Below are 25,594 nucleotides of genomic sequence, written 5' to 3'. Positions count from 1 at the left end.
TTGGCTTTTTCTGAGCACTTTATTAGAGGTAAGAGTCTTGTGGACTTTCTGGCCCAGGCTGGCTTCAAATTCTGATCCTGAGATTTCATGCTTCTTGATTAGCTAGGATTACAGGCAAGAGTCACAGGCACTTGGCTTGTTTTTTTTTCATATTTTTAATGTTGCTTGTGTTTGGACTTTCTTTCTAAAGCTCGTTGTTGAGAAGAATTTGGACGTGGACTGCATAGACACTTTCTGTTTCTGCCACCAAAGAATTGTAAGTCTTTGGTGTGGACAACCCTTCAAGAGGTGGCAGGACAGAGTCTCAGGAAACCTTAGGGTAATTTTTTTTTAGTAATTGCAGTATTCTGCAATATTCACTCTCTAGACTGGTACAACTTTGTAACTGATTCCTTTTTTCTTTTTCCCTTTCTTTCTTACTTTTTTTTTGGTCTGGTCATGGGGCCTGAATTCTGGGCCTGGGCACTGTCCCTCAGCTCTTCAGCTCAAGGCTAGTGCTCTACCACTTGAGCCACAGTACCACTTCCGGCTTTCTTCTTTTTGCTTATGTGGTGCTGAGGAATCGAACCCAGGGCCTCAGGCATGCAAGGCAAGCGCTCTACCACTGAGCCACCTTCCCCAGCCCTCTTACGTTCTTTCCCTTCCCCCCTTCTCTCTCTCTCTCTCTCTCCCTCTCTCTCTCTTCCCTTTGTTTTAAAGAGCTGCTTATTATGTCTCCCAGGCTGGGCTCAAACTAGGGTCTTTTCTGCCTCACTTTTCCACGCTGGCATTATAATAAGTGTCACGATGCCTGGCTCTGGAAAATTTAATTTTAGATCATTTAAATTTAAGTACCTGTATGGGGCTGGTGGGTATTGTATTGTACAAACATAGGGTTAGAAGCAACTTGGTACAAGCGACCACAAAGCAGAGTGACCTTTGGTATTTCATCACACAGTTTGTTTAATAGTCTTCTTGAGGGTTAGTTTTATATCCTACCTTATCTTCATTTGTATCTGCAGTTAAAACAACTAGTTTATTAAGTGAGCTTCTTAGTTTTCTGTGACTTAAGAGGACAGGGAAATACACTTGAAGATTAGGGGTATACTATGGTTATGCTAAGGGTCCTGGGAAATGGGGGGCTTTGTGTTGTCACAATGATGAGTCAGTGCTCCTGGAAGGCTTAGGGAATGTTAGCTGTAATATTATCCTGCTTATAGCACCCATAGCGCCCTCTGAGACATATTGTTGGCTTTCTTTTTTTTGATGGTAAGAATTTTTAAAATTTTAAACATAGAATTCAAAGCGTTATCTCTTTCCTAGAAAGAAAAAGTCATACCTCTGGAAGACATTCTTCAAAGCTCTGGCTATGAGGGTTTTTTTTCCATGTTGTAGCTTGTGGTAGTATGACTGTAAGCCTTCTTTTCCTCCCCAATCAATGAATATAACATTTTAAAGTTGATATTAGAAAACACAGAAGCTATTGATGTTTGTTTACTACTTCAGAGCAGAAGTAGTGAAATGGCTTAAAAATCCATTGGAATGATTGAAATGCTGTCTGGTGCAAATGTAGGGGAGGGAAAAGGTTTCATGACAGCTAAAACTTCACCCAAACAGTGCTTACATGTAGAAGTGTTTCATTTTAGAACACAAATGAATCAAACTACGTACAGTATTATGGAGATATGTGTATTTGTAGAGTATGTTTCCCAATTTACAGTCTACCTTCAAAAAACAGTGGAAAAGGAAACCACCAATGCTAAGTGCAGTTGAGTGGTTTCCCCACTATTTTCTGTTAGGATCTGGATCTCAGATGTCTGTTTGCCTAGAAATAAACTTTTCACTTGCTAAATGAGCTGGATGAGAGGCTTATGTCTAGGTGAAATATAGAAGGGAATATTGGTAAAATTATAAAATTGCAGGGTCAGGTAATAATTTCAGAAGCATGCCATGTCAGATCTTAACAGAACCTACAAGACTTCAAGATTATTCAAGGCCAAACATGGAAAAAGGTATGCCTTTTGTAAGTCATTGTAACTAGAGACAAATTTGGACAGTCTAGTGTTACTATCACTTTTTTGGGGGGAGATGATTTTGGGGGATATATTAATAATTACATTAATGTCAACACAGGGAGTATATTAAAAAGGAGGAAAGTGACTTTTTCTTATTCTTCCCTTCCAATATCATAGTAATGGCAAGATCCTTGTCTTGTTCTGGCAAAATATAATCTTATATCTATTATGCCTAAAGACAGGGTATAATAAAACCTTTGCTTAGGTAATTTTAGCTGGAGAGGAGTTAAGATCTAATACTTTGTGATTTCAAGTTTCTAATTCAGTATTGCATATATATATATATATATATATATATATATAGTTATGTTTGCTAGCTTCAAAAGTTAACTTCAGTTGATACTGTGATACATTTTCCATGTAATCTGTTTCAAATTAATCACCAATATAGAATTACTGTTAACCTCGTAAGGGTGTATGTGTGTGTGTGTGTGTGTGTGTGTGTGTATGTGTGTATGTGTTAAAGTAGGAAAACTTTGAATATGAATCATTGATGGAAAAACTGCACAAATAAGTAATTTATAATATTGTAAATAGCAATTTTTTATTGTGAAACTACCGTTCAGAGGGGTTACAATTACATGGGGAAGGTAATGAGTACATTTCTTATCAAGCATTGTTGCCTTCCCCTTCCCATCCCTTCCCAGCACCTCCCCCTTGCCAAAGTTGTAAAGTTTGTTTTTCAGCATTATGACTTGTACATCTCATTGTTGCAATGGGTCCACCTGTATCCCTATTTAAACAATTTGTTTTTTCCCTTCCCCTCCACAAATTATACCAACATCAAATACAGTGAAAGCAGGGAGGTACATTCAAAGCAACAAATAAATCAGCTTATAAATATGTTAGAAACAATCGCATGAAAAAAAATGTAAATAGCAATTTTTTTACATTCACAAGTGCTAATTATATTATCTCTCTGTGTGTGTGTATGGGGCAGAAGAACTTGATCTAGGTGCAAAATTACTGTCTTTTGGACAAAATTAAATTATGGGGGGAGCCCAAGAAAATATTTCTTGAACAACTGTATTCAAAGATCTAGAGAGATGGATAGCTGAATGTTCTTTGACCTTGCTTTTTCATCCACTTGGCTCAGAATTTTTTAATTTCATCATGAGCAAGTCTCTAGAGAGAAACAATGAAATATTCAGCTTACTCTCCAACTATCCAGAAGAATGTTAGAATATATTGAAAACAAATGAAAAGCCCATAGATACTTCATAAAACTCTTGTCAAGGTAGATACTTACAAAATATAGAGGAACTCTGAAGTGACTGCTTTTAGTGCCTTTTAACATAGAGGCCATCATAGCTTTGTGGCAAAGATGGAGAAAATGATTTCAGCGTCTAACACATACAAAGTACTCAGTTAATATTAGTGCTTGTCTTTTTCTTTTAAAACCATTGCTTTCATTGAAACATGTAATAAACAAATATTCCTAGGATGATCTTACATAATTTCTAATGTTATAGTATTTTGAGAGAGGCCTCTACTGGCGTTTGAGCTTGTGCTTGCTACACAAATGCTATGCCACTTGAACCACACCTCCCAGTACCTTTTGAGTTCATTATTTATCAAGTAGAATTGTGCTTTTTCCCCAGACTGGTTTACACCATGATTCTCCTACTTATGCTTCCTGTATAGTGGGGTTGACAGGCACCTAGCTTTTATTTTTTTGCTGGTCCTGGTGCTTGAACTCAGGGACTTGGTTGGTGTCCCTGAGCTTCTTTTGCTCAAGGCTAATGCTCTACAACTTGAGCAACAGTGCCACTTCTGGCCTTTTCTGAGTGGTTTATTGGAGATAAGAGTCTCATGAACTTTCCTTCTCTGGCTGACTTTGAACTGTGATCTTCAGATATCAGCCTCTTGAGTAGCTAGCATTATCAGCAGCCAGCTGTACCTGGTTTTTCATTGATTGAGATAAAAATATCATGAACCTTTCTGTTCATGATGGCCTCAAATTGTGAAATTCCCATTCTCTGTCTCTCTAGTAGTTAGGATTTCAGGTGTGAAAAAGCATGCCTAGCTTATATTTTTCATTAATTTATGCAGATATATGTACTCTTTAATACCAAAAGTAACGAATAAAGATGCCCCAGTCCATAAGCATTAACTGCAAATTCCATAGCTTTATGCCTTTTACACATCCTTACATCCTTCATTCTTTGTATTGGTCTAGGGAACTCTTTTTTTTTTTTTTTGTTGGTTTGTAAGACTTGAACTCGGCCTGGGCACTGTCCCTGAGCTCTTCAGCTCAAGGCAAGTGCTCTACAGCACCACTTCCAGTTTTCTGGTGATTAATCAGAGATAGGAGTCTCACGAACTTTCCTGCCCAGGCTGGCTTTGAACTGCAGTCCTCAGATCTCAGCCTCCTGAGTAGCTAGTATTACAGGCATGAGCCACCAGCACCTGGCTGAACTCTTACTTTTATATCATGATGTTTTAGAGATAAGAGCTTTAGTATAATTTAAAAAATAGTATCTAATTTTAATAATGTTTATAGAACTGACTCAAGACCTGATTTATCTTTCATAGACTAGTTAGGGTGGAATGAAACATTTTGGACAGTTAAATCTGTATTTCTATATGGAAGAATAGGCTGAAGTGGAAATAGTGTGTAGGAAACTGAAATGTTTTATATTTTTTTTCCTGTGCCAATTTTGAAGCATGGCCATGTTTAAATATATTACTACTGTAAATGCCTGGAAGTTCACTGGCCTCTGTATTTGGTTTGTTATGATATAATCTATCTTCAGTGTATACTTTTTTTAAGGAAACATATACACATTCCTAACATTTTTTACATTTTTAATGGAATACCATGACAGGTATTCCTGTTGAGTGCAATTTTATTGAAGAGAAACGTATTTCTTCGTAAGTTATAATAGCTTAAAAATTTCCACTTTTATCTTCAATATGATTTATTATGGGAAAAATTTGATGTCATATGAGTCTAAAATCTAATTACCATTGTACAAAGTAGGAGAATTTAAAGGCTGTTGGTCCTAACTAAGTCTTGCCCAAGTTTCAATCCACTTTCTTCCAGTGATTTCCTGCTAATATTAGGAAGTGTTTTCTTCTCTATCTTCATATTTCATGTTTCTATTAATATTTAAAAGTCCAGCTTTCATGAACAGCCTTGTGTCAAATTTTAATAGAATGCTAATAGAACGTATAAGATTCAGTTTCTTCTTTGAATATAATACTGTCCCCTACATTCCAGTAAGCTATGGAAATCATGACTCACACAATGGTTTTAAGAGACAGTATGCAGCTGAATTCCCAGACATCAATTTAAAAATAAATTATACTCATGAAAAGTATGTAAAGCATCTTTCTTCTAAGAAGGAAAAAAAAAGGCCCTGGGGGGAAAATTTGATGGAATTGAGAGACTACTAGTGTCATTGAAAGACTGGGTCAAGGAGGGGAGGGAGGAGCGGGAGGAGGAGGCAGGGTGGGAAGGGACAGTAGGGGAAAATCAAAGGAGGGGTAACAATGCTCAATAGAAAATGAACTAATTATCTTACTCATGTAACTATAACCCCTCTGTACAGTATCTTTACAATAAACATATTAAAAAAAGAATGTGTCAAAGATCTTCTATCACTAGATATCTTAACATGCAAAGAATAAATGTATCTTGTTTGTTAGATGTAACTATATGCATCTTAAGTGCAAACGTTTCAAAGATGTTATATTATTTAAGAAAGTCAGGGGGCTGGTAAGGTAGCTCAGCGGTAGAGTGCATGCCTTGCAAGCATGAGGCCCTGGGTTCGATTCCTCAGCACCACATAAACAGAAAAAGCCTGAAGTGGCACTGTGGCTCCAGTGGTAGAGCGCTAGCCTTGAGCCGAAGAGCTGAGGGACAGCGCCCAGACCCAGAGTTCAGGCCCCATTACCGGCAAAAAAAAAAGTCAGGAGTGATAGCTTAATTATTAATAATTAATAATGTGAAGTCCTGATGATTTTTTATCTGTAAGGTGATCCATTGTCTTCATGTGAGCCACACAGTAACCCATATTTCACGTCTGGTCCAAAGACAGATCCAAAAAAGGATCTTGCCATAATTTTCGTACTTCCCACCTTGGGTCTTTTGCATTGTTGATTTATAAGTAGAGTTAGAGTACATTTTTGAAGGACTGTCCATATTTTAATGAATATAAGAAAGCTTTCAAAGGAGAAAATTTGTTATAAGTGCATCATTCTCATTTAAAATGTCAGCCACTAATTTTCCTTTCCTACTTATCACCTTCTGCTTTAGGGAGACTGCCCTTAGGTCTTGGCAGGGTAACATATTCACATTTTCTGGATGATTTGTATGTTTTCTTAAAGTTAACAAGTTTTCTGTGTGTTTGTCCATTTGTGCATGCAACAAGCATTGCTAAGCATATGATTTTTATTTTTGCTTTATGTTTTATCATGTCTTTATTCACAATTAAAATTTGTATGAACTCTGCCTAATTGCCATAATATCAATATTTCATAATGAATTTAAGAACTGGAATCTTCCTGAACTTTACTAAACCTTCATAATTTTCTTAGATTGTTATTCTGGCTCTGATTATATAGTTCTTGGTTTAAGACATTTAATCTTAATATATATCAATACATACTGGTCCTTTAGCTTCTAGAGTTTGCAGCCTTTACACTTCACAAATAAAAATACTTTAAAAAATTAATACTGATTCTTATAGTGGGCTTGTGTCACTTTTACAACAGTGAAGAATATAAAGTAGAAAGATAAAACCTTCAGTGATTCAATCATCAGCAAGTCATGTCAGACACATTAGCAGTAATTATAATTCTTTTAATTATTTAAATTAAAAATTCTTTCAATATTTTAATGTAGCAAATACATATAACATGAAATTTATCCTTTCAATCATTTTGAAATATAGTTCAGTAACTTTGAGTATATTTAAATTACCCTGTAACCAGTCTTCAGAATTGAAATCTCATACTCATTAAACAGTAATTTCTCATTTTTTCCTGCCCTCCTTCCTAAGCCTCTGGCAACCACCATTCTATTCTCTATCTCTATGAATGTGATTGCTGTAGGTACCACTTATTCATGGAAACAAACCACTCTGTCCTGTGACTAGCAGTTTTATATATCATATATCCTAAAGCATCATCAATCTTGTAGCATACATCATCAATTTTCCTTCTGTTTTTTTCCTACTCTCTGCTGTTTTAAAACTTCACAATGATATCAGTATTATTCTTACTTCTTAAAAATTACCCCCCTCCAATAATGAGTTGCAGATATCTTCCCACATCAATATGTGTTCACCATTTCCATAACTATTTCCATAACTACATTTCAATATATATGTATGTATGTATATATATATATATATAGGTTGGAAATGGTTTTATTCTGTGATAGGTAGTTGAGGATATCTTGGAATTGATTAAATATCACCAATTGTTAAATGGGAAGTAAACATGAACAAGGTAGTATTGGTTATCAAGACTAGGAATTCTTTTTTTTTTTGGTCAGTCGTGGGGCTTAAACTCTGGGCCTGCGCGCTGCCCCTGAGTTCTTCAGCTCAAGGTGAGGGCTCTACCACTTGAGCCACAGCGCCACTTCCCGTTTCCTGGTGGTTCATTGGAGATAAGAGTCTCACAGACTTTCCTGGCTGGGCTGGCTTTGAACTACAATCAGATCTCAGCCTTCTGAGTAACTAGATTATAGGTGCGAGCCACTGGTGCCTGGCAAAACTAGGAAATCTTATGGTATCAATAGGATTGAACTGGGATGAAAGTGTGACTGAATTCTCAGCTCTGATGTATCTGACAGTTGCTGGAACCTAGTAGTTTTCTGAGTGTTGACAATGGCAAAGCCTAATTGAAGATCAGACCTCTTCCAGAGAATGTTCAAACCAGCAACAGTAAAGATTATAGAACAGAAATTATCAAGCTACCTGTTTTTACATAGCTTACAAGCTAATGCAAACTTTTTTAAATACTGCTTAAGAAAATTCAAAAGAAGAGTTGTACTTTTTGGTATGTGAAAATTTTAGGAAATTCAGTTTTGGAATAAAGTTTTATTGGAACACATAGCTACACTCAGTCATACATGTTTTGTTATGACTACTTTTGTATTAGAATAGCAGAGTTATACTATGATAGAGATCTGATCGTACTATAAACCTAAATTTTTTACCATATGGCTTTTTATTGAAAGAATTGGCTAACCCTTGCCATAAAACAGCAGGAATGATTCATGTTTTGGAGTGCCATGGAAACGTGTGACCTTGTTTACTTACATGGAATTCTTGCTCAATACTACTGTATTTTTCTTGAATTTCTCCACTTCTTTTTGTCTTTGGAACAACTTACAGTAGTTCATTCATGACTATTTTCATGACTTACTTTATTTTCTAGGAGTTCATTTTGCCAACCAATGAACAGACCAAAACCACAAAAGGTCTGTGGTTTTCTAAAGAAATTTTTCTACAGAAGAATATGTGTGGCAAGGTTAGCTTTCTGTTTCTTGTAGAAACTTGGAAACTTGGATTTCTTTTATTCTGATCATACCACAAAGACATTAATTTAAATGTAAATAAAGTGGCTTTTATTTCTGAACATAAACACATTTTAAGCATATTTATTGTTAGATTTGTTAGATTCATGTTTGTAGAATGAAAATCTTTTTTTTTTCTGGTCCTGGGCCTTGAACTCAGAGCCTGGATGCTGTCCCTGAGCTTCTTTGCAGTCAATCTAGCATTCTACCACTTTTTCTGAAAGTTTATTGGAGCTAAGAGTCTCACAGACTGGCTTGCTTTGAACCTTGATCCTCAGATCTCAGCCTCCTGACTGGCTACAATGAAAATCTTGATCTTTCACCGTTGTTTTGGTCAGTCATAGGGCTTGAACTCTGGGCTTGGGCACTGCCCTAAGCTGGTTTTTTTTTTTTCCCGAAGGCTAGCACTGTACCACTTTGAGCCACAATTCACCTCATATTTTCAAGTGGCTAATTGGAGTTTAGAATCTCATGGATTTTCCTGCCCAGGCTTGCTTCAAACTGTGATTCTCAGATCTCAGTATCCTGATTAGCTAGGATTACAGGTGTGAGCTACCAGTGCCCAGACAGTCTTTCACATTTTTACTAGGTATTTTAGTAGCTTAAGCCATGTTAGTCAAAGCTCTTAATTTTACACTAAGATTAATTAATATGTGTGCTTTTTTATTGATTACTCTTAAATACTTAAAATATATTTAAAACAATTATTTTCTGATGGAGTAAAAACATTAATGGTTATGGTAGTACATTCTATATAAAAATTATTTTTCCTCCCTATAGATATGATTATTTATTGTCAGCTTCCTTGAGGCCTGTGTAAAAAGAGAGGTCCCGCTACTGTCTGAGCCTGTACTTGGGATTGTTGTATATAGGCATGGTTGTATATGCCTGTAGTCCCAGTTTACTTGGGCAGTGGAAGTAGGAAGAGAATAGTGCAAGGCTTGAGGTCCTATCTGAAAAACAAATCAATAAATGGGAACATGACTCAAATGGTTGAATACTTGCCTACTGAGTAAGAAGTCTTGAGTTCAATCCCCAGTATTGCCCAAAGCAAACCAAAACAAAATGAATGTACTTTGCAGTCATTGAAAGCGTGGCTTTTTGTCTATAAAGAAAGAGCCCTTTTCTGAAGATACGGGCTTTGGTAAAGTAGATCTTTTATCTGGTTTCAATCATGCCTTTGTACTTACTTAACATGATTCTTAACTTCCTGTTGGTTTTCTGTCATAGAAACTGTATAGCAATGGTCATGGTATTAAGATTAGCATTAGGGTTTCCTCCTCATTTCATAAGGCTTCTTTGTTATCTGATTGGTACTTGATGCTTATTTGTGATAACTTAGAAGTTTTGAGTATGGAGGGAGAGCACACTAATGGAAGGAGTTGGGCTCATGTGGGAATCCCTTTTGACAATGAAGTCTTCTCACATCTTGGGATAACCTTGGGGGCTCAGTAAACAAATAGAGTGCAGAATGACAGAATCTGAAGAGGAAATACTAAGGCCACATGCAGGCTAGCATGGGAAGAAGATGAATGATCTCAGGTCAATCTTGTTTTTGATGGGAGGAGTAAGGGTGTGTATGTGCATAACTTTAAGGCATTTTGGGTTAACTCTGATATGTTGGTGAGGAGGATGAGAATTGAGAATGATAGAGAAATGCTGAATTATCATTTCTAAAATGTAGAAAAACAGGATAGGCATTTATAGCTCTGGGGTATCTATATCTATCTACATCTATACATCCATCTGTTTCTACCATAGATTACTCATTTTATTTTTATTCCATTAAAATACATTTTTCAAAACATCTGTGACTTAAATAGAATCATCAAATATAAAGGAATAAAATAAACCATTAAAATGCTACTTTAATAATGGCATAAGAACTTTAAAATTTCATGCCAATAGTACCTGTGAAAGACAGAATCTTATTTCATGTTACATTTGATAATGACTGTTTGCACATGCTTTTTTTGTTTTGTGAAAAATTATTAGGTATTTTGAGATCACTGTTTTAAAAGAATCACAGTGTTAATGTTTTCACTGATTGTATATCTTAGTTATCAGGAATGAATTATATAAAAATGTTTATAACTCAAGAAAAGTTTCCCAATCTCTGTATACAGAGAAGTAAGATGAGCCTCCTTACCAGATGATGTAGATGAGAATTAGAGCTTTTGACTGTCACATATTGATGATGTCGTAGCCTTTCCTAATAGTGATAAAGTATTGACTGTAAGACTGAATGAAATGTATTTTATAAATCTGTTAAGTGACAATATTGAACCCAAAATTTGTAGATTTTTTATACTACATACTTTAGTATTGTATTAAAATTATTAATCATATTTTATAGTATTGTCAACATTCTAATTACTACAAAAAAGTCTTCTAAACAACTAATAGCATAGCTTCTTATTTTATAACTCTGAGCAGGACTAGACTAAAAGGTAGAGATCTTAGGTCATAGGTATGTTTTAAAAGATATTTCTTACCCGATCCTCCCCCCTCCCCACCAAAGTTGTAAAGTTCGTTTTTCAGCATTACGACTTGTACATCTCATTGTTGCAGTGGGTCCACCTATATCCCTCTTTAAATGATTTGTTTTGCCCTTCCCCTCCACAAATTATACCAACATCAAATACAGTGAAAACAGGGGCTATACTGTGGGGGAGGTACATACAAAGCAACAAAGAAATCATCTTATAAATATGTTAGAAAGGTTAGGGGGCTGGGGGGTATGGGAAGGGAAGGGAAGGGAAAACAAAGGAGGAGGCAACAATGCTTGATAAGAAATGTACTCTTTATCTTGCCCATGTAATTGTAACCCCTCTGTATGGTATTTTCATAGTAAAAAATTCATGAATCGCAAAAAAATATATTTCTTTCACTTTAAATCAGGTAAGTCATCAAGAGTTTTTCACGTGGATTAAATATGTATAATATGTTTTGAAATGAATATACATACCCCTTTCAGATTATATGCCTTTATGATACCAGGAAGTAAAATGAAATATCATATGTTCTTTCCACTTACAGAAATAAGACATTTCTTCCCTCAAAATTTAAACCAAATAGTACAGGAATGAAATGGGAACAGATGAGAGACAGTATTTTCTAAGGATGACTGTAGAAGAACAGTTAGAGAGAGGAGAGCCACAGTGTTTGCTGCTGAGTGGAGATAAGCAGAAGTGTGTGGGTGGGTAATGTCACATGGCAGGAGGCTTCCTTGGGGCAGTTTGATTGTCCAGGGAGCCATTTCAGGTTATGGGTGGTAGAGTTGAAGTTTGGGAAATGCCCAGTTTCCTGCTTATTGCTTCATTATGGATTATACAGGTAAAATTAAATTTAAAATATATTTAGGCTATATAGAATTACTTAAAATATAAGAATTGAATTTAAATGGAAATTTTTTAAAAAATATATGTCACTATATTCCTTTCTATACCTAAATTTGCTATATGTAAATTGTGATTAAATGAGGATAAAAACTTAAAGGGATTTTTTTTTTAGACGTAACCCTTGTTGTTTCTTCTATTTAGTGTGGGTCATACACATATAGACTTAAACCACAATCAGTCACCAACCCATGCTTATCCCCTTTGGGCCAAACTGTTTAAAGTACAAACATCTGAGTTTAGGTTATGCTGTACGCAGAATCAAATACAGATAGAATAAATTTTATTTCAAAGCTCTGGAACAAAAATTCTAAAATACTAATCTTACGAGGAAAAGAATATAGACACATCACACAATCTCTCTCTCTCTCTCTCTCTCTCTCTCTCTCTCTCTCAGTTGTATTTGCTTTTAAAAAACCTTTTAGATACTGTAGAACAAATCTATTAGGGATGATTAACTTTACCCATATGATGTATGTATGATGCTATGCTGAAGGTGGGAAAGAACACACTTGATAAGCCAATGAAATGTAATTAAATACATAAAATTCTACTGGATGAGCCTTCTTAAAAGTCCACTTTTTTTAAAAGTCTGCTTTTAATAATAAATTCCTACCTTCCCACTTCCAATAACAAAAGCATTAATTTTCTCATTTTCCTTTGCTTAGATATTATCATTAAAACCCTCTCCATTGATTTTAAGTATATAATACATATGTATATTCTAAGCTATTTAAAAATTCTCCTAAATGGATATAAAGAGTACTAAGAAAATAAAATTTATATCAGAACAGAGGAAGTAGAAACTCAGTTATCATACTTTCAAAATTTGTTGTGTATGCTATAGAGAGAATACACTGCTATATTTTTGCCCCATTAATAGATACATTAAATCAGTTGTCTGATGCAGTGGCTTGCTGTTTGAATATGTTTTCTATAGCGATTTTACAGACATTTACACATTTTAAAATAAAGGTTTATTTGGTATGTAAACTTTAAAGAGAGCAACTTATATTTTTCATTCCCTAGACAGTGAATGATATGGGATTAGAAAATTTATTGTGCACAATTCAGTATGACCTGTCTTGTACTAATGGCATCATCTCAGCATGGAAGCAGATATTTTCCAATAGAAATCTGATACCTGATGATTCAAGAATAATTACTGTAAAAAAGAATTAAAGGCCCCAAACATTCCTGTTTGTCATATGCTTCCTTCTTCAGAGGTTTAGTATTATTTATGTGGTTTTGCTTTTTTTTTCTTCCAGTTTCTTTTATTTTTGGCAAGGAAACTTGAACTCAGGGCTTGGGTGCTGTCCCTTAGCTTTTTCGCTCAAGGCTAGGGCTGTAGCACTTGAGCTACAGCTCCACTTTCAGTTTTTTGCTAGTTCATTGGAGGTGAAAGTCTCACAGACTTTCCTGCCCAGGCTAGCTTTGAACTGTGTTTTTCAGATCTGAGCCTTCTGAGTAGCTAGGATTACAGTTGTGAGCCACTGCACCTGGCCAGATGTGGTTTCCTTAAAAAGTAAATATTGATCTCCCTTAAGCTGGCTATGTTTATCAGTAGGTTTCTAATTTTATTATAACTTTGACTAAATTATTTTGAATATTGCTTTTTATCTTTTATTGGTAATTTTATCCTGAAGTTTATATTATCTTTATGAATGGGATGGCAAAGTTACAAATGAAGAGAATTAGACAGAATGGATACAAAGATTGCTTTGATTTGGGAATGTATTTCATTACTTTTTTTTGGAAAGTATTATGTGACTTTTTTATTTTGGAGAGGGGGTGTTTGAGGGACTTCAAATAAGTCCTATTCTTTCATCATTTCCTTCATTGAATTTTCCTTAGGCAACACATTAAATTTGTGTTCATTCTTTGAGCTAACTAGAGAGAACCAGAGCAAACTAAACTTTTGTCAATTCTGGGTCTATAGCTATGGGAATCAAGCTTTACTAAAGCATTTAGACATCCAGAGCCTCCTGGTTACAGAGGCTTCACTGGAGTCAGACAGCGTGATTTATGACCAGTTTTTTTTTGGCATATCAGTTATATAATGTTTTAGCATACGGATTCCATTAAAGCTATCAAAATAGACTACTTGAAAAAAATTACAGCTGTTTACTTATTCTTAGAAAACTGGAAAATATACATTCAGGTACATATACACTGTCATGTGTGAGCTAAGTAAGGGAGTAATCTAAGTGACTAGGTAAAGCAGTTACTACATAGAGATTATTGCCTCCTTTAGAAAATACCTTTACTGGGATTGATCACATGGTCTCTTGCATGAATACCAGGCAAGCACTCTATCTCCTGAGCCACATCTCCAGGCCTTTTGCTTATATTTTGTTTCTGCATAGGATATTTCTGACTTTTCTTGAGCTTCCCTCAAACTTGTAATTCTCTTTCCTTTGCCTCCTAAATAACTGGGATTACATACACCACCAGGCCCAGTTCAGGGACCATTTTCTTATTCTGGTGACGATATCCATCTTTTGGGAGACTACAACATCTTCTATATCACTTAAAATAGATCTTTCCCAATGTTAAAAAAAATAAAGTGGTTAAGAGCATTGGTTTGGAGCCACACTGCCTAGGTTTGAAGCTCAGCATAATGTTTACTACCTTAGACAATTATTTAACCATCTGTCAAATGGGGAGAATAATGGAATCCACCTCATAGGGTTGATATCAAGATTAAATGAGATAAAACATGTAAAGTCCTAGAATAGGGCCCAGCACATGGTAAATAGTGAATGTTAGCTGTTGTTATTCTTTTCTGTAGCAAAAGATTTGTTCTGTGTCTTATGTAGTAACATCAATTTCTTCATAGTGGTTCAACATTTCAAGAAGCTGAAAGTCATGCTACTTTGAATAAATTGTGGTACACTCATACAAAGGATTACTGCACATCCATTAAAGTAACAAAAGAGCCCTGCCTAGTGGCACACCCTGTAATCCCAACATTTAAGACGCTCAGATAGGAGGGTTGTGAGTTTGAGGCCAGACTGAGGAAAAAGAAATAGAGACAGACCTACTTAAACTTAAAGATCTACTTAAAATCTACTTAAATTATTAATGATATTTTAGATATGTAGTAATATAGTACCATATATATGTATATCACATTTCATTGTTTAAAAATTATATATATATATATATATATATATATAAATTACTAGAAAAAGGTATATATCTAGTATGGATGGGTGGAGAGGAGACTTGAACATCTAACTATATGAGATTTTTACACTGTAGGATTATAGGGTCCTTCAGGCAGGTTTTATGCATTTAATATTTATTTAAATTTATTTATTTACTTCTTCACCAGCATTGGGGCTTGTGCCAGGGCCTTGTGCTTTTACTCATGGCTGGTCACTCTACCACTTGAGCCAAACCTTTAGTTCTAGTTCTTTGCTGATTAATTGGAGATTAGACTCATGGGCTTTCCTACTCTGGCCCCTTGGAACCATGATCTTCAGATCTCAGCCTCCTGAATAGCTAGGATTACAGGTGTAATCACCAGTGTCTGGACAAAATAATTTCTTTCCCTCTTTCTTTTTTCTTTCTTTCTTTCTTTCTTTCTTTCTTTCTTTCTTTCTTTCTTTCTTTCTTTCTGTCTGTCTGTCTGTCTGTCTGTCTGTCTTTCTTTCTTTCTCTCTCTTTCTTTCTTTCTCTCTCTCTCTGTCTGTCTGTCTCTCTCTCTTTTTTGGTACCAATGCTGGGGATTGGACTCATGAACTCAGGAACTCAGAGCCTTGTGCTAAAGGCTGGGGCTCTACCACTTGAGCCCTTCCACCATTTCTTCATTTCCAAATATTCCCCCCCCCCTTTCCTCCCTCTTCCCTCCCTCCCTCCCTCCCTCCCTCCCTTCCTTCCTTCCTTCCTTCCTTCCTTCCTTCCTTCCTTCCTTCCTTCCTTCCTTCCTTCCTTCTTTTCTTTGTGTGTGTGTCAGTGCTAGAGCTTAAACTCAAGGTCTCATGCTCTTGCTTTGTTTTTTTTGTGTGTGTTTAAGGACATTGTATATTTTTAAAGCATTACATTGCTTTGGTTTTGTATTGCAATGAAAATTAGAGAGAGAGAGAGAGAGAGAGAATATTGTGTGTGTTTGGTGATGTGGGAGACCTTGCACTTAGGCAAGTGCTGTCACTTGAAAATGCCCCATCCCTGCCCCCCCCCTTTTTTTGGCCTTAGTTATGTTTTAGATAGAGTCTTGCATTATTGCAGGGAATTGACTTTGGACTGCTATCTTCTTACCTATGCTTTCCATGTAGCTGGCATAACAGGTGTGATCACTATGAATGTCTTGTTAGTTGAGATAAGGACTTACTAACTTTTTGTCTGGGATAGGCTCAAACCTCTATCTTTTGTAATTCTACTTCATGAATAGCTGGAATTACAGGTGTGTGTGACCACACTTGACTGGACACTAGTGTGTGTGTGTGTGTGTCTGTCTATATTTTAAAACCAGATTTCTAACCATTAGGTAACACTTGTATTTATCTAGTGACTCAAGAGACAAGTTGTTAAAATCTTCAATTATTTCTTTGTAGGGCAGATTAAAAAAATAATGTTAGTTATTTATCCATAGGAGTACACAAATAAGTATGCCAACAAAGCTTTAAGGCATCTTAAACTTTTGTAAGTTACTCTGGAACTAATGAAATTCTCAAATGGCAAAATGAAGAAAAATAAATAAAGAATAATGTAGGAGCAATCGATATGCATAAATATATTCCTTAAGCAGTGTTTTCACATTTGAATACTTACAAAATAACTAAGACTGTAATTTCTAACATTTGAGAGCTCACTGTGTGCCAAGCAGTGCTGCCTGAGCTCACACTCTTACATTACTAATATGGTTTATGTGATGTAAATTTCCAGGGTGTATACAGTAGTACACATCCTTTCATCTATTTGTAAGTGACTATCCATCCTTTGATCTGTCAGTCTGCCACTAGGAAATAATTTTGACCTCTTCTGGTAACACTTTTACAAGTAGATTATTTTTTCTCATTTCAGATATTCTTAATTCCCTTGCAACGATCTATTTGCTGCATTAAAATACAGCATCCTGATCTGTGTATCTTTGTGATTAGTTGGTATAAGGCCAGCATTTAAAATTCTCTGAGCTCTCTTACCATGCATATCACAGGATGAAGAGCTCTCCAGGAGGGGAACTTATATGTGGTTTTCGGTTTTGTGCATTTTGTGAAAAAGGAATTCCCCTTTGAATCTGGCTACTCTCCTGCAGCCTTAGGAGCTTGTGGCTCAAGCAGCGCAGTCAGTCTGTGCAGTGTCCCTGACGTCATCCAGCGTATGCATAAGCCCGGCTATTGTCTTACTGCTACAGCAGGGCTGAGGATTGCAGTATCCGCTGTTGCTGCTGCCTTCAGTCCTGCCCCTGCTGCTACCTGGTCCTGTCTTACTGCATCCTAGGAAAGCCACGTTGGCCTTCCTTGGCCCAGTGGATTTTCAAAAACAGCCCTCGGTTTAGGGGGGGCTGTAGGAGATCTTGCCTTTCACTCACACGGGAGAAAACTGGAGCTCGTAAGAGGAGAATCTGGCAGCTGGACACAGCTCGGACTGCATTGTCTGGCTTCATGACCCCTGCTGTGTAGCCAGCTCATCTCTTCACTCTCACACGCACACACTTTCCTTGCTCTCCCCCACCCCCACCCCTCCTTTTTTTCCTTCTAATTTTTTAAAAAGCAGCTTCTGGAGCCAGCCATGTTTGGCACTGAATCTTCATGTAAGTAAATGGATCCCACTTCTCTGCTATTTAGAAATCTGCTCACTGTCATGATTTCATTGACTTGGAGTTCATATCACTTTGCCTTAGGTCTTTAACAATATTTGTGCTTTGGCTTTAATTTTAGAGGAATTGGTCTCATGAAAGGACTTCACCCAACTCTGTTTTTCATTCTTAAGGGAGGGATGTCAGTGTGGTCCTCTCAGGCCTCCATGAGGGAGATAAGAAGACAAGATCCAGGCACCCTCCCTAGAACATGATGATAATTGATGCGATCATGACTGTCACTTCTCCATTGTTGGGGGCTCATAATGGTGCTTAGGCCTTAAAATAGATGCTGGGAGTATCTGAGATGTGATAGTGTTTATATGAAAGAAAAGAAAGATTTTGTTTTTCATCTAAGGAGAATATCATTACATACCATTCTCTGTATTTTCACAAAAACAGAATGTTATATGTAGATTTAAAAAGAATGTGAAATATATTTATTTTTTAAGATGGATTGTTTTTCACAATGGGTTCAGTTTCAGCATCTTGACTAGCATCACTGTTAAGCATCATTGTGTATGTCTTAAAACTTATACAATGAAATTGCTTTGGTGCAGAGCAGGCCCTGTACAATGGACTGAGCAGTTGTAGATACCTTAAGCTTATATCTAGAAAAATGATAACTAACCTAATTGAGAATTATTTAATGTTAGGTATAGAATAAGGTAATTTGCTAATGCAATTGTATAAGCTTTTCAGACTATTTTGTCATCATCTCTAAGTGAGGATGACAGATAAGAATTTCTGGAGGGACTTGACCTGCTGGCCTTAGAGCATGAGAGTGCAGCATCATACTATCTTTACAATGGACAAGGGACTTAGAGCAAGGAATTTAGGAAATGTATTTCATATGAATTTGTAATTTTACCTTTACTTTGTGATCTCAGGTGTCACTGTGATGTTTGCATAGCTGATGATTATTGTAGCATGGTAGCATGTCAAGAGAGCTATTAATCCTTGTTTCTTTTGTTTCTTAGTTGGCTTTTTAAAAGCTATTTCTATTGTTTCATGGTGGACTCTTTCCATCTCTGTAATGGTTGCATTTTTCTAATGAAGCTCAAGATAGAGTAATAATGAGTGTAATGTCTCACTCAGCAAGTAACTGTTGTTTATTGATAACTTAAAAATAATAATTATTGATTTTACTTAGTAGTCCATTTGGAATTATTGTCACCCATGAGATAGAATAGATCATTAACTTGAATAGTAGTTTCTCCTGTTACAGAATTTTATGTAGGACCCATGGTATAGACCAAATATTTATACTGTATACTAAAGAAAAATTGGTCCCATTATTTTGTTTAGCTGAAGACGAGAATTAAAATTCAATGTGGGGAATCTGGATTCTTGAACTAAGGATTTTTCTACTGCCTGGCCTGTTTTATCTTTCTTGATCATTAATTCCTATCTTTTGATAATATCACCCATGTACTACATGGCATGTTTGAAAACTGCTGGTTGTTGCTAGTCTCCATGGCTACCAGATAACTGAACAGAACAGAATGCCATTCAGAAGACAGAACACTGTCTGCAGGTTTTTGCTATTTTTTTTTTTTTGCTTTTAATGAGTATTTTTATTTCTTGCTTGTCACTGGAAGTTCATGGATAGATTCATATTATAGGGGTGAGAAGGTGGGAATGGACTGCTTTCTTTAGCTAAGGAGATAGATAGCCCGTTTCCTTTCAGACTTAAGTAGGTTTTATGTTGGAAAGATTTGATTTTCAAATTTAGAGGTTATTTTATGGATGTAAGACTATATTTAGAATTTGTAGAAAAAGTTACACTTGAAATTTTAATGTATTTAGTATTTAGTAGGAGTCTTTCTAACCACTTATGGTGTTCTTGCTGAACTTACTTAAAAAATAATGTCTTAATTATTTACCCGTGTGTAATGCCGTATAGGTCCTACATAAGGTTATTTATTTCCAAAGATTTGATGTTTCTTATCCTTGATTTTTGATTGTAACACTTGTGTTGTTTTTACTTTTTAAAATTGATTTATGTACACTAAAATGATTTATATATCGTAAAATGTATGTCTATGTGTACAGCTCTGCTATTTTGTCTTTGTTTGCACCTGCGGAACCACTCACCAGATCAAAATGCAAAGCATTTCTACTTCCTCAGAAAGTTTTCTTGTGGCCCTTCTCACTCAATATTGTTTCCCTCTCTTTGCCAAAAACTAACCACCATTCTGACTTTTTACCTCATAGATTAATGTTGTTAATGGCTTTTTAAAACTTTATTTCCGACGTATCCTCTGCCTATATGAGGAAGAATATCTTCATTTTCAAGTATTGAACTAAGTTGACTTTATTTTCCAGACTTTTATGGCCAGAATTTTATAGTAGCCTGAGTATCACATTACAATATTTTCTGTCTTACTGAAATGATACTGAATAAAATCCTGTCAAAACAACAAAAAATATGATTTAAAGTAAAGCCTTTGACAAAAGATTTACCTGAAAGAATACATTTTATCAGAGTATAAGAATTACATAATGGTGGTAAAAGAATATATCTAACATTATTTAGGCACTCTTCCCAATAGTACATATTTCATCTAGCTGGACCTGCATCTACATAGTTGTGTATCTTGGCCATAATCCTCTAGGCCCCCTTTGAGATAGAAGTTTTCCTTAGTGTTTGTAGACTAATTGTTACAAAGTGGGAAGTGCACTGACTCTCCAGTGTTCTGTAAATTTGTTACCATCCTTATGTGTAGCTTTTTCTTTATTGAAATTTCCCATGTCTGAAAATGGACATATATACTCTTTATTTGCCTTGAGGAAATGCTATTTTATTTCTTGGGTTCAGAATATGTTTAGTTAGGTTAAGAAGAAATTTCTACCAGGAAAATTTTTGAGGAAAATAATTATCAAATGCATATTTGAAGTACTTAATTTGCTTTAGTGATTGTTTATGTTTTAAAATCAATTATATTCTGCCAAATTAAAAATTATTTCCTTCTTAAAATTTTTTTTTTTTGGGTCGGTCATGGGGCCTGAACTCTGGGCCTGGGCGCTGTCCCTCAGCTCTTCAGCTCAAGGCTAGCACTCTACCACTTTAGTCACAGCACCATTTCCAGCTTTTTTTTCTTTTTGCTTATGTGGTGCTGAGGAATCGAACCCAGGGCCTCATGCATGCAAGGCAAGCGCTCTACTACTGAGCCACCTTCCCAGCCCCCCTTCTTAAAAGTTTTAAGAGGAAAACATGTTTGTTTATCTATTTATGCAGTAAACTGATGAAGGGAGAAAAAAAGTATTCATCTTTTTATGGGGTAAGGAAAACTGGTTTGCATTACTGACTTTTGGTTATATCCTTCCTTATAGTGCTGGTTACTTTCTTAAAAAATAACCAGAATGAGTATGAGGAGCATCTGTTCAATTAGCAGTGAATAGACTCAGTCCTCTTTTTCTATGTTTAACATTTTCATTTCTCAAGGGTGCCATTGAAGGTTGGTGGGAATTCTATCCTTGTCTAATACATTAATTTATCCCCCAAAGCACCTGCTTTATTAGAGCTGAACCTTACCTGCTGAGACAGGTAACCTTTTGAAACAGGGAGACCCTGGGGGAAAAACAGTAGAATTTAATTTCATTTCTGAACATTTTCTTTTCATGTAATAAAGAGAATATCTAGAGCACTTTGAAGGTGTGTGTGAGGGGAGATGGGAAAAGATCACCAAAATACCAGTAAAGTGGAGCTACTTGGTAAGACCTACCTATTTGGGCCTAGGGGAGATGGGGATATCATCTCTAACTTTAGTATACTCATGTCACATTGATTAGGTAGGTAGAATCTGGGAAGAACTTGAGGTACATACTCAAGATGATTTATCTGTGTTAGGCTCCAGAAGTTCAGCTGTTTATTTCATTTTATTCTCATTAATGATAAGTGCATTTAGTTGGAACTGACAGCTTCTCAATTTTAATGGATGGCATGTTATCCTTTTACCAAGAACAGCATAATTATTTCAAATTTGAGTCCAATTATTAGAGAGATATTCAGTGAATATATGCTAGCAACATTAGGTTTTCAAATATAGTAAATAAATAGGTATTTCTTTGATAAAGTAATAAAGAGTTACACTTGTATGTATGTAAATAATTAAATTTCACTTAGTGATCTTCTCCTTCCTCTTTCTTCTCCTCCTCCTTCTCTTCTTCTTCCTTCTCTTCCTTCCCCACTTCCTCTTCCTTTCACCACCTTCTTGAGTTATTAAGTAGTTGTAAGTCAGGTTGTGAATACAGTGGTTCTGGGTCAATGTCACCCCTTCCTTCATATTCCCCTATTCCCCACCCCCTGTGCCTACCTTCAATCTACATAATTAAAGTTTTACATAATGTACATTGAATATAACAACTATATTTGAAGGAGCCACACTTTTAGGTGCATTCCAGGGTCTTCCTTGAGCATTGGTGTCATATTGGGATTAAATTTGGATGTTTTGATGTAATGTCTGTGAATCACTTTTGGGGTGTACATAATGATTGTGGTTATTCAAAAATGATTGTCACAATGGGACCATGTTTCAAATAAGCTCCTAGTTATTATTATTAAATAATTGTGTTAGAGACTGATTTTTAAGCTGTTAGTATGTTTGGTAGTATGGGTCTAGGTAATTTAGAAACAACTAGTCATTTTCTTAAAACTATTTCTTACAACTTCTTTCTTACAGTTGGCTGCTAATATTAAGCTATCTTGGATTTTAGATGTTTTCTTCTGACTTAAAACTAGAAGTATTTATGTGCATTATAGAAACTTGCCACAAAGTCTGTACTTAAGCATTCTATATAAAAGAAAAATCTTATTATCATCATATGACTTTAGATAACTAGAGTACCACGGACTGCTAAAGTCACTAGTATGAAGAAATTATTATATGTTACAGGCATTTTTGTTGGGAAAGTGAAGTCTGTTTACATTTTTTATTAATAAGTTTTTTTTGTTGTGAAAATACTGTACAGAGGGGTTACAGTTATTTGAGCAAGGTAATGAGTACATTTCTTATCAAGCATTGTGGCCTCCGCCTTTGTTTTTCCCCTACCATCCCTTCTCTCCCACCTCCTCACTTTTGATTTACCTCACTGTATCATTCTGACAGTGTAAGTTCTGAGGTGAAACTTCCTTGTGGGTTTCTCATTGACATTGCAATTTTGAGAATCAAAGGCATATTTTAAACTCAGAGATTTTTTTCTTTTTGGGTGTTTATATGCTTATTTCACTGGTACTAACATGTCATAAAAATATCCAGTGGTTTCTCATTTTCAATTCAGTATTGGTTTCCCTAATTGTCAGTCTGTAGTTAGTTCAGTCAAGTTATATGTGACTTTTTAGTGATTTGCTGTTTGCACTGTTACACTGGACTAGGTTCATATCCTGTTTAATCTGTGGGGAGTCAATCAGGGAAAATTGCCATATATGGAAACGTTCCACATAGAATCCCCCTGGAGTTACACAGGATATGAATAGGACTTACTGTTGTTATGGGTTCTGAGCTAGAAAAGTCACTTGTCATATGGATTTTTTAAACATTAATAATAGTCACTGCATTGAATTCTGTTTATACTATTTAAGCTTCTAATGTGAAACTGTATGGGACACTAAAATATAAATTGTATTGTCATTTCCTTGAAGAGTATTGATTTCATTCCACTTTTTTCTTGATGAGTATAAAGCACTAACAAGTATACTTCTTTTTTTAATAGTAATCATAATATGTAATAAACATACATATGTAAGTATCTTTCATATATTACACATGTATAGAAATAGTTTTTCCATTGCAGGGCCTTCATTCGGGCCCTGGGACAAGTATACTTCTTGTTATATGTTTTCAACTAGAAACACATAAACTTTGTATTAGCTAGAAGTCATATACATATATATATATATATAAAAAACTATAGTTATTTGCATTAAACACAGATCCAGATAATTACGAATGGAAAAAAAGAGTATTCAGTTTAATTTGTCCTGTAGAAGGACAGCAATCACATGCCAGAGAGAGAGAGAGAGAGAGAGAGAGAGAGGAGAGAGTGAGTGCACAACTAGGTACAGAGATTCTGGCTGCCAGTTGCCTGGTTTTAAACCATGGTTTCTACCATGTCCTCCTAGGGCTTATCTATCTATCATCTATGGCCCAAGTATGGCTAATTGACTGAACTTTCAGTGTTAGGGGAATTGAGCTTTTGGGGCCAGGGCATCTGCATTACAGGAGTGCTTACCCAGGGGCATCAGTGAAGTATTGGTGGAATATAGTTTCTAGCCATGGAAAAGACTAGGAGAAAAAAGGGGGCTATCACCTCCTAAGATCTGGTAGCAGACTAGAAGGGATCTTTGAGAAGAGACTGCATGGAACTGAATGCAATGGATCAGATTTGGAAAAACACCAAGCATATTTGTCACTTCTAGTCACTCTTGAGGCAGACATCACTATTGCAGAAATGGCTTAAGCCACTAAAATTTAGATTATTTTCCACCTGAAATACTTTATCATGTGTATGTTTTAAGTGAATGTACTAGTCACATAAATGAATCCTTCAGCACACTTAGTTAAGGAAAAATAAGAACCTTTAATGTTCAAGAAATGTACTTGGAGATATAAACAATATATGTCACATTATGGTGTTCAGTAATGTTGGTGAGTTAATGAGCCAGAACCACCACATGTTTCTTGAATAAACTTTCTACTAATTTAAGATATATGCCCAGAGTTGGCAGATACCTGGCATATATCAAACACTAATATTTAAAAATTAAATGCTATGGAATATGGCAGTATGAAGGGGGTTGATACAAGGTTCCATACAATTTTCTAGGCTAAGAATTTTTTACATTGTAGTGTCAGAATCAAGTTAGAAAACAATTTGTCTTCCCTCACTACAGGAGCAAGTGTTATACACAGAATAAAGTCATGAGAATGTTTTTTACTAAGCCCAAATTTTGTTAGTGGATAAACATCAACATATTGATAATTTCCGCATATTGATTATTTGACTATGCCTGATAGAAGGCATATTGCCATTTCAAAAATTATTAAGTCACAATAATAAGTTAAAATAATCATTAATGTTTTTACTGCATGAAAACAGAATAGTTTGCAGTCCTAGTGTAGTAAGAATCCCCCCCACTTCATTTCTTTGTAAGGGTTTCAGACTGTTAAGATCCAGATTTTTTTAATGTCATATTTTGGGCAGTATTAAGCCTGATTAGTATTTTCTAGTGCTGGGGATTGAACCCAGGGTCTCAGACATGGTGGGCAGGTACTCTACGAATAAGCTATATACCAGTCCTCATGTTTTCATTTCTCTTTCTCAACAATTACATTTTTAGTTATGTAATCATTTTCCCTAGTGGTTATACCAGCAGCATATGGTCATTCAATTGTTTTATATATCTATCAACACTTTCTATTGTTAGATATTTTAATGTTTGCAATTTAGTGGTCATATAGCGGTCTATTATGATTTTAATTTGAATTTTTTTCCTTAAATAAATTACGTAGCTCTCTACATACTTTATTATTGTATCGTTTTAACTCACTAACTTATGTCAACTCTGACATTTAAGAGAATCTTTCTAAATGCTAATAACCACTGATTATTACTTGTATTTGTATGTTAATATTTTATTTATGTGTTGTTAGATTTCCTTAGTCATGTATATATCATTTTAACAGATTTATGAAATTTTATATAGATTTCATAGTAGCATTGCTTACTCTAAATTTAGATGGTTAGCATTTTTTCTTCAAGGGATTTAATAACTTTTATTTTTTTTTAAATTGGGAGAGATAGAGTT

The 25,594-nt window shown here is 35.4% G+C and overlaps 1 protein-coding gene across 6 annotated transcripts in view; it reads left to right on the top strand.

Annotated features, from left to right (window-relative positions):
• The window catches only part of St7 (suppression of tumorigenicity 7), a 205,862-nt gene that overhangs the window by 15,642 nt on the left and 164,626 nt on the right, over window positions 1-25,594 (top strand). For 2 of the 6 annotated variants that reach the window (XM_013020006.1, XM_013020003.1), the window contains exon 1: window positions 17,326-17,739. The exons of 3 other annotated variants lie outside the window; for them this stretch is intronic. In XM_013020006.1, coding sequence (XP_012875460.1) covers window positions 17,718-17,739 — 22 coding nt within the window. In that variant the 5' untranslated portion in view covers window positions 17,326-17,717. Of the gene's footprint in view, window positions 1-11,857; window positions 11,920-17,325; window positions 17,740-25,594 lie in introns of those variants that run through there. One more of the 6 variants, XM_013020005.1, reaches the window with a different exon arrangement.

This window comes from Dipodomys ordii, unplaced genomic scaffold (assembly GCF_000151885.1).
Source record: "Dipodomys ordii isolate 6190 unplaced genomic scaffold, Dord_2.0 Scaffold48, whole genome shotgun sequence".
Classification (NCBI taxonomy): Eukaryota; Metazoa; Chordata; class Mammalia; order Rodentia; family Heteromyidae; genus Dipodomys; species Dipodomys ordii.
This window is presented reverse-complemented; position numbering and strand designations above follow the sequence as displayed.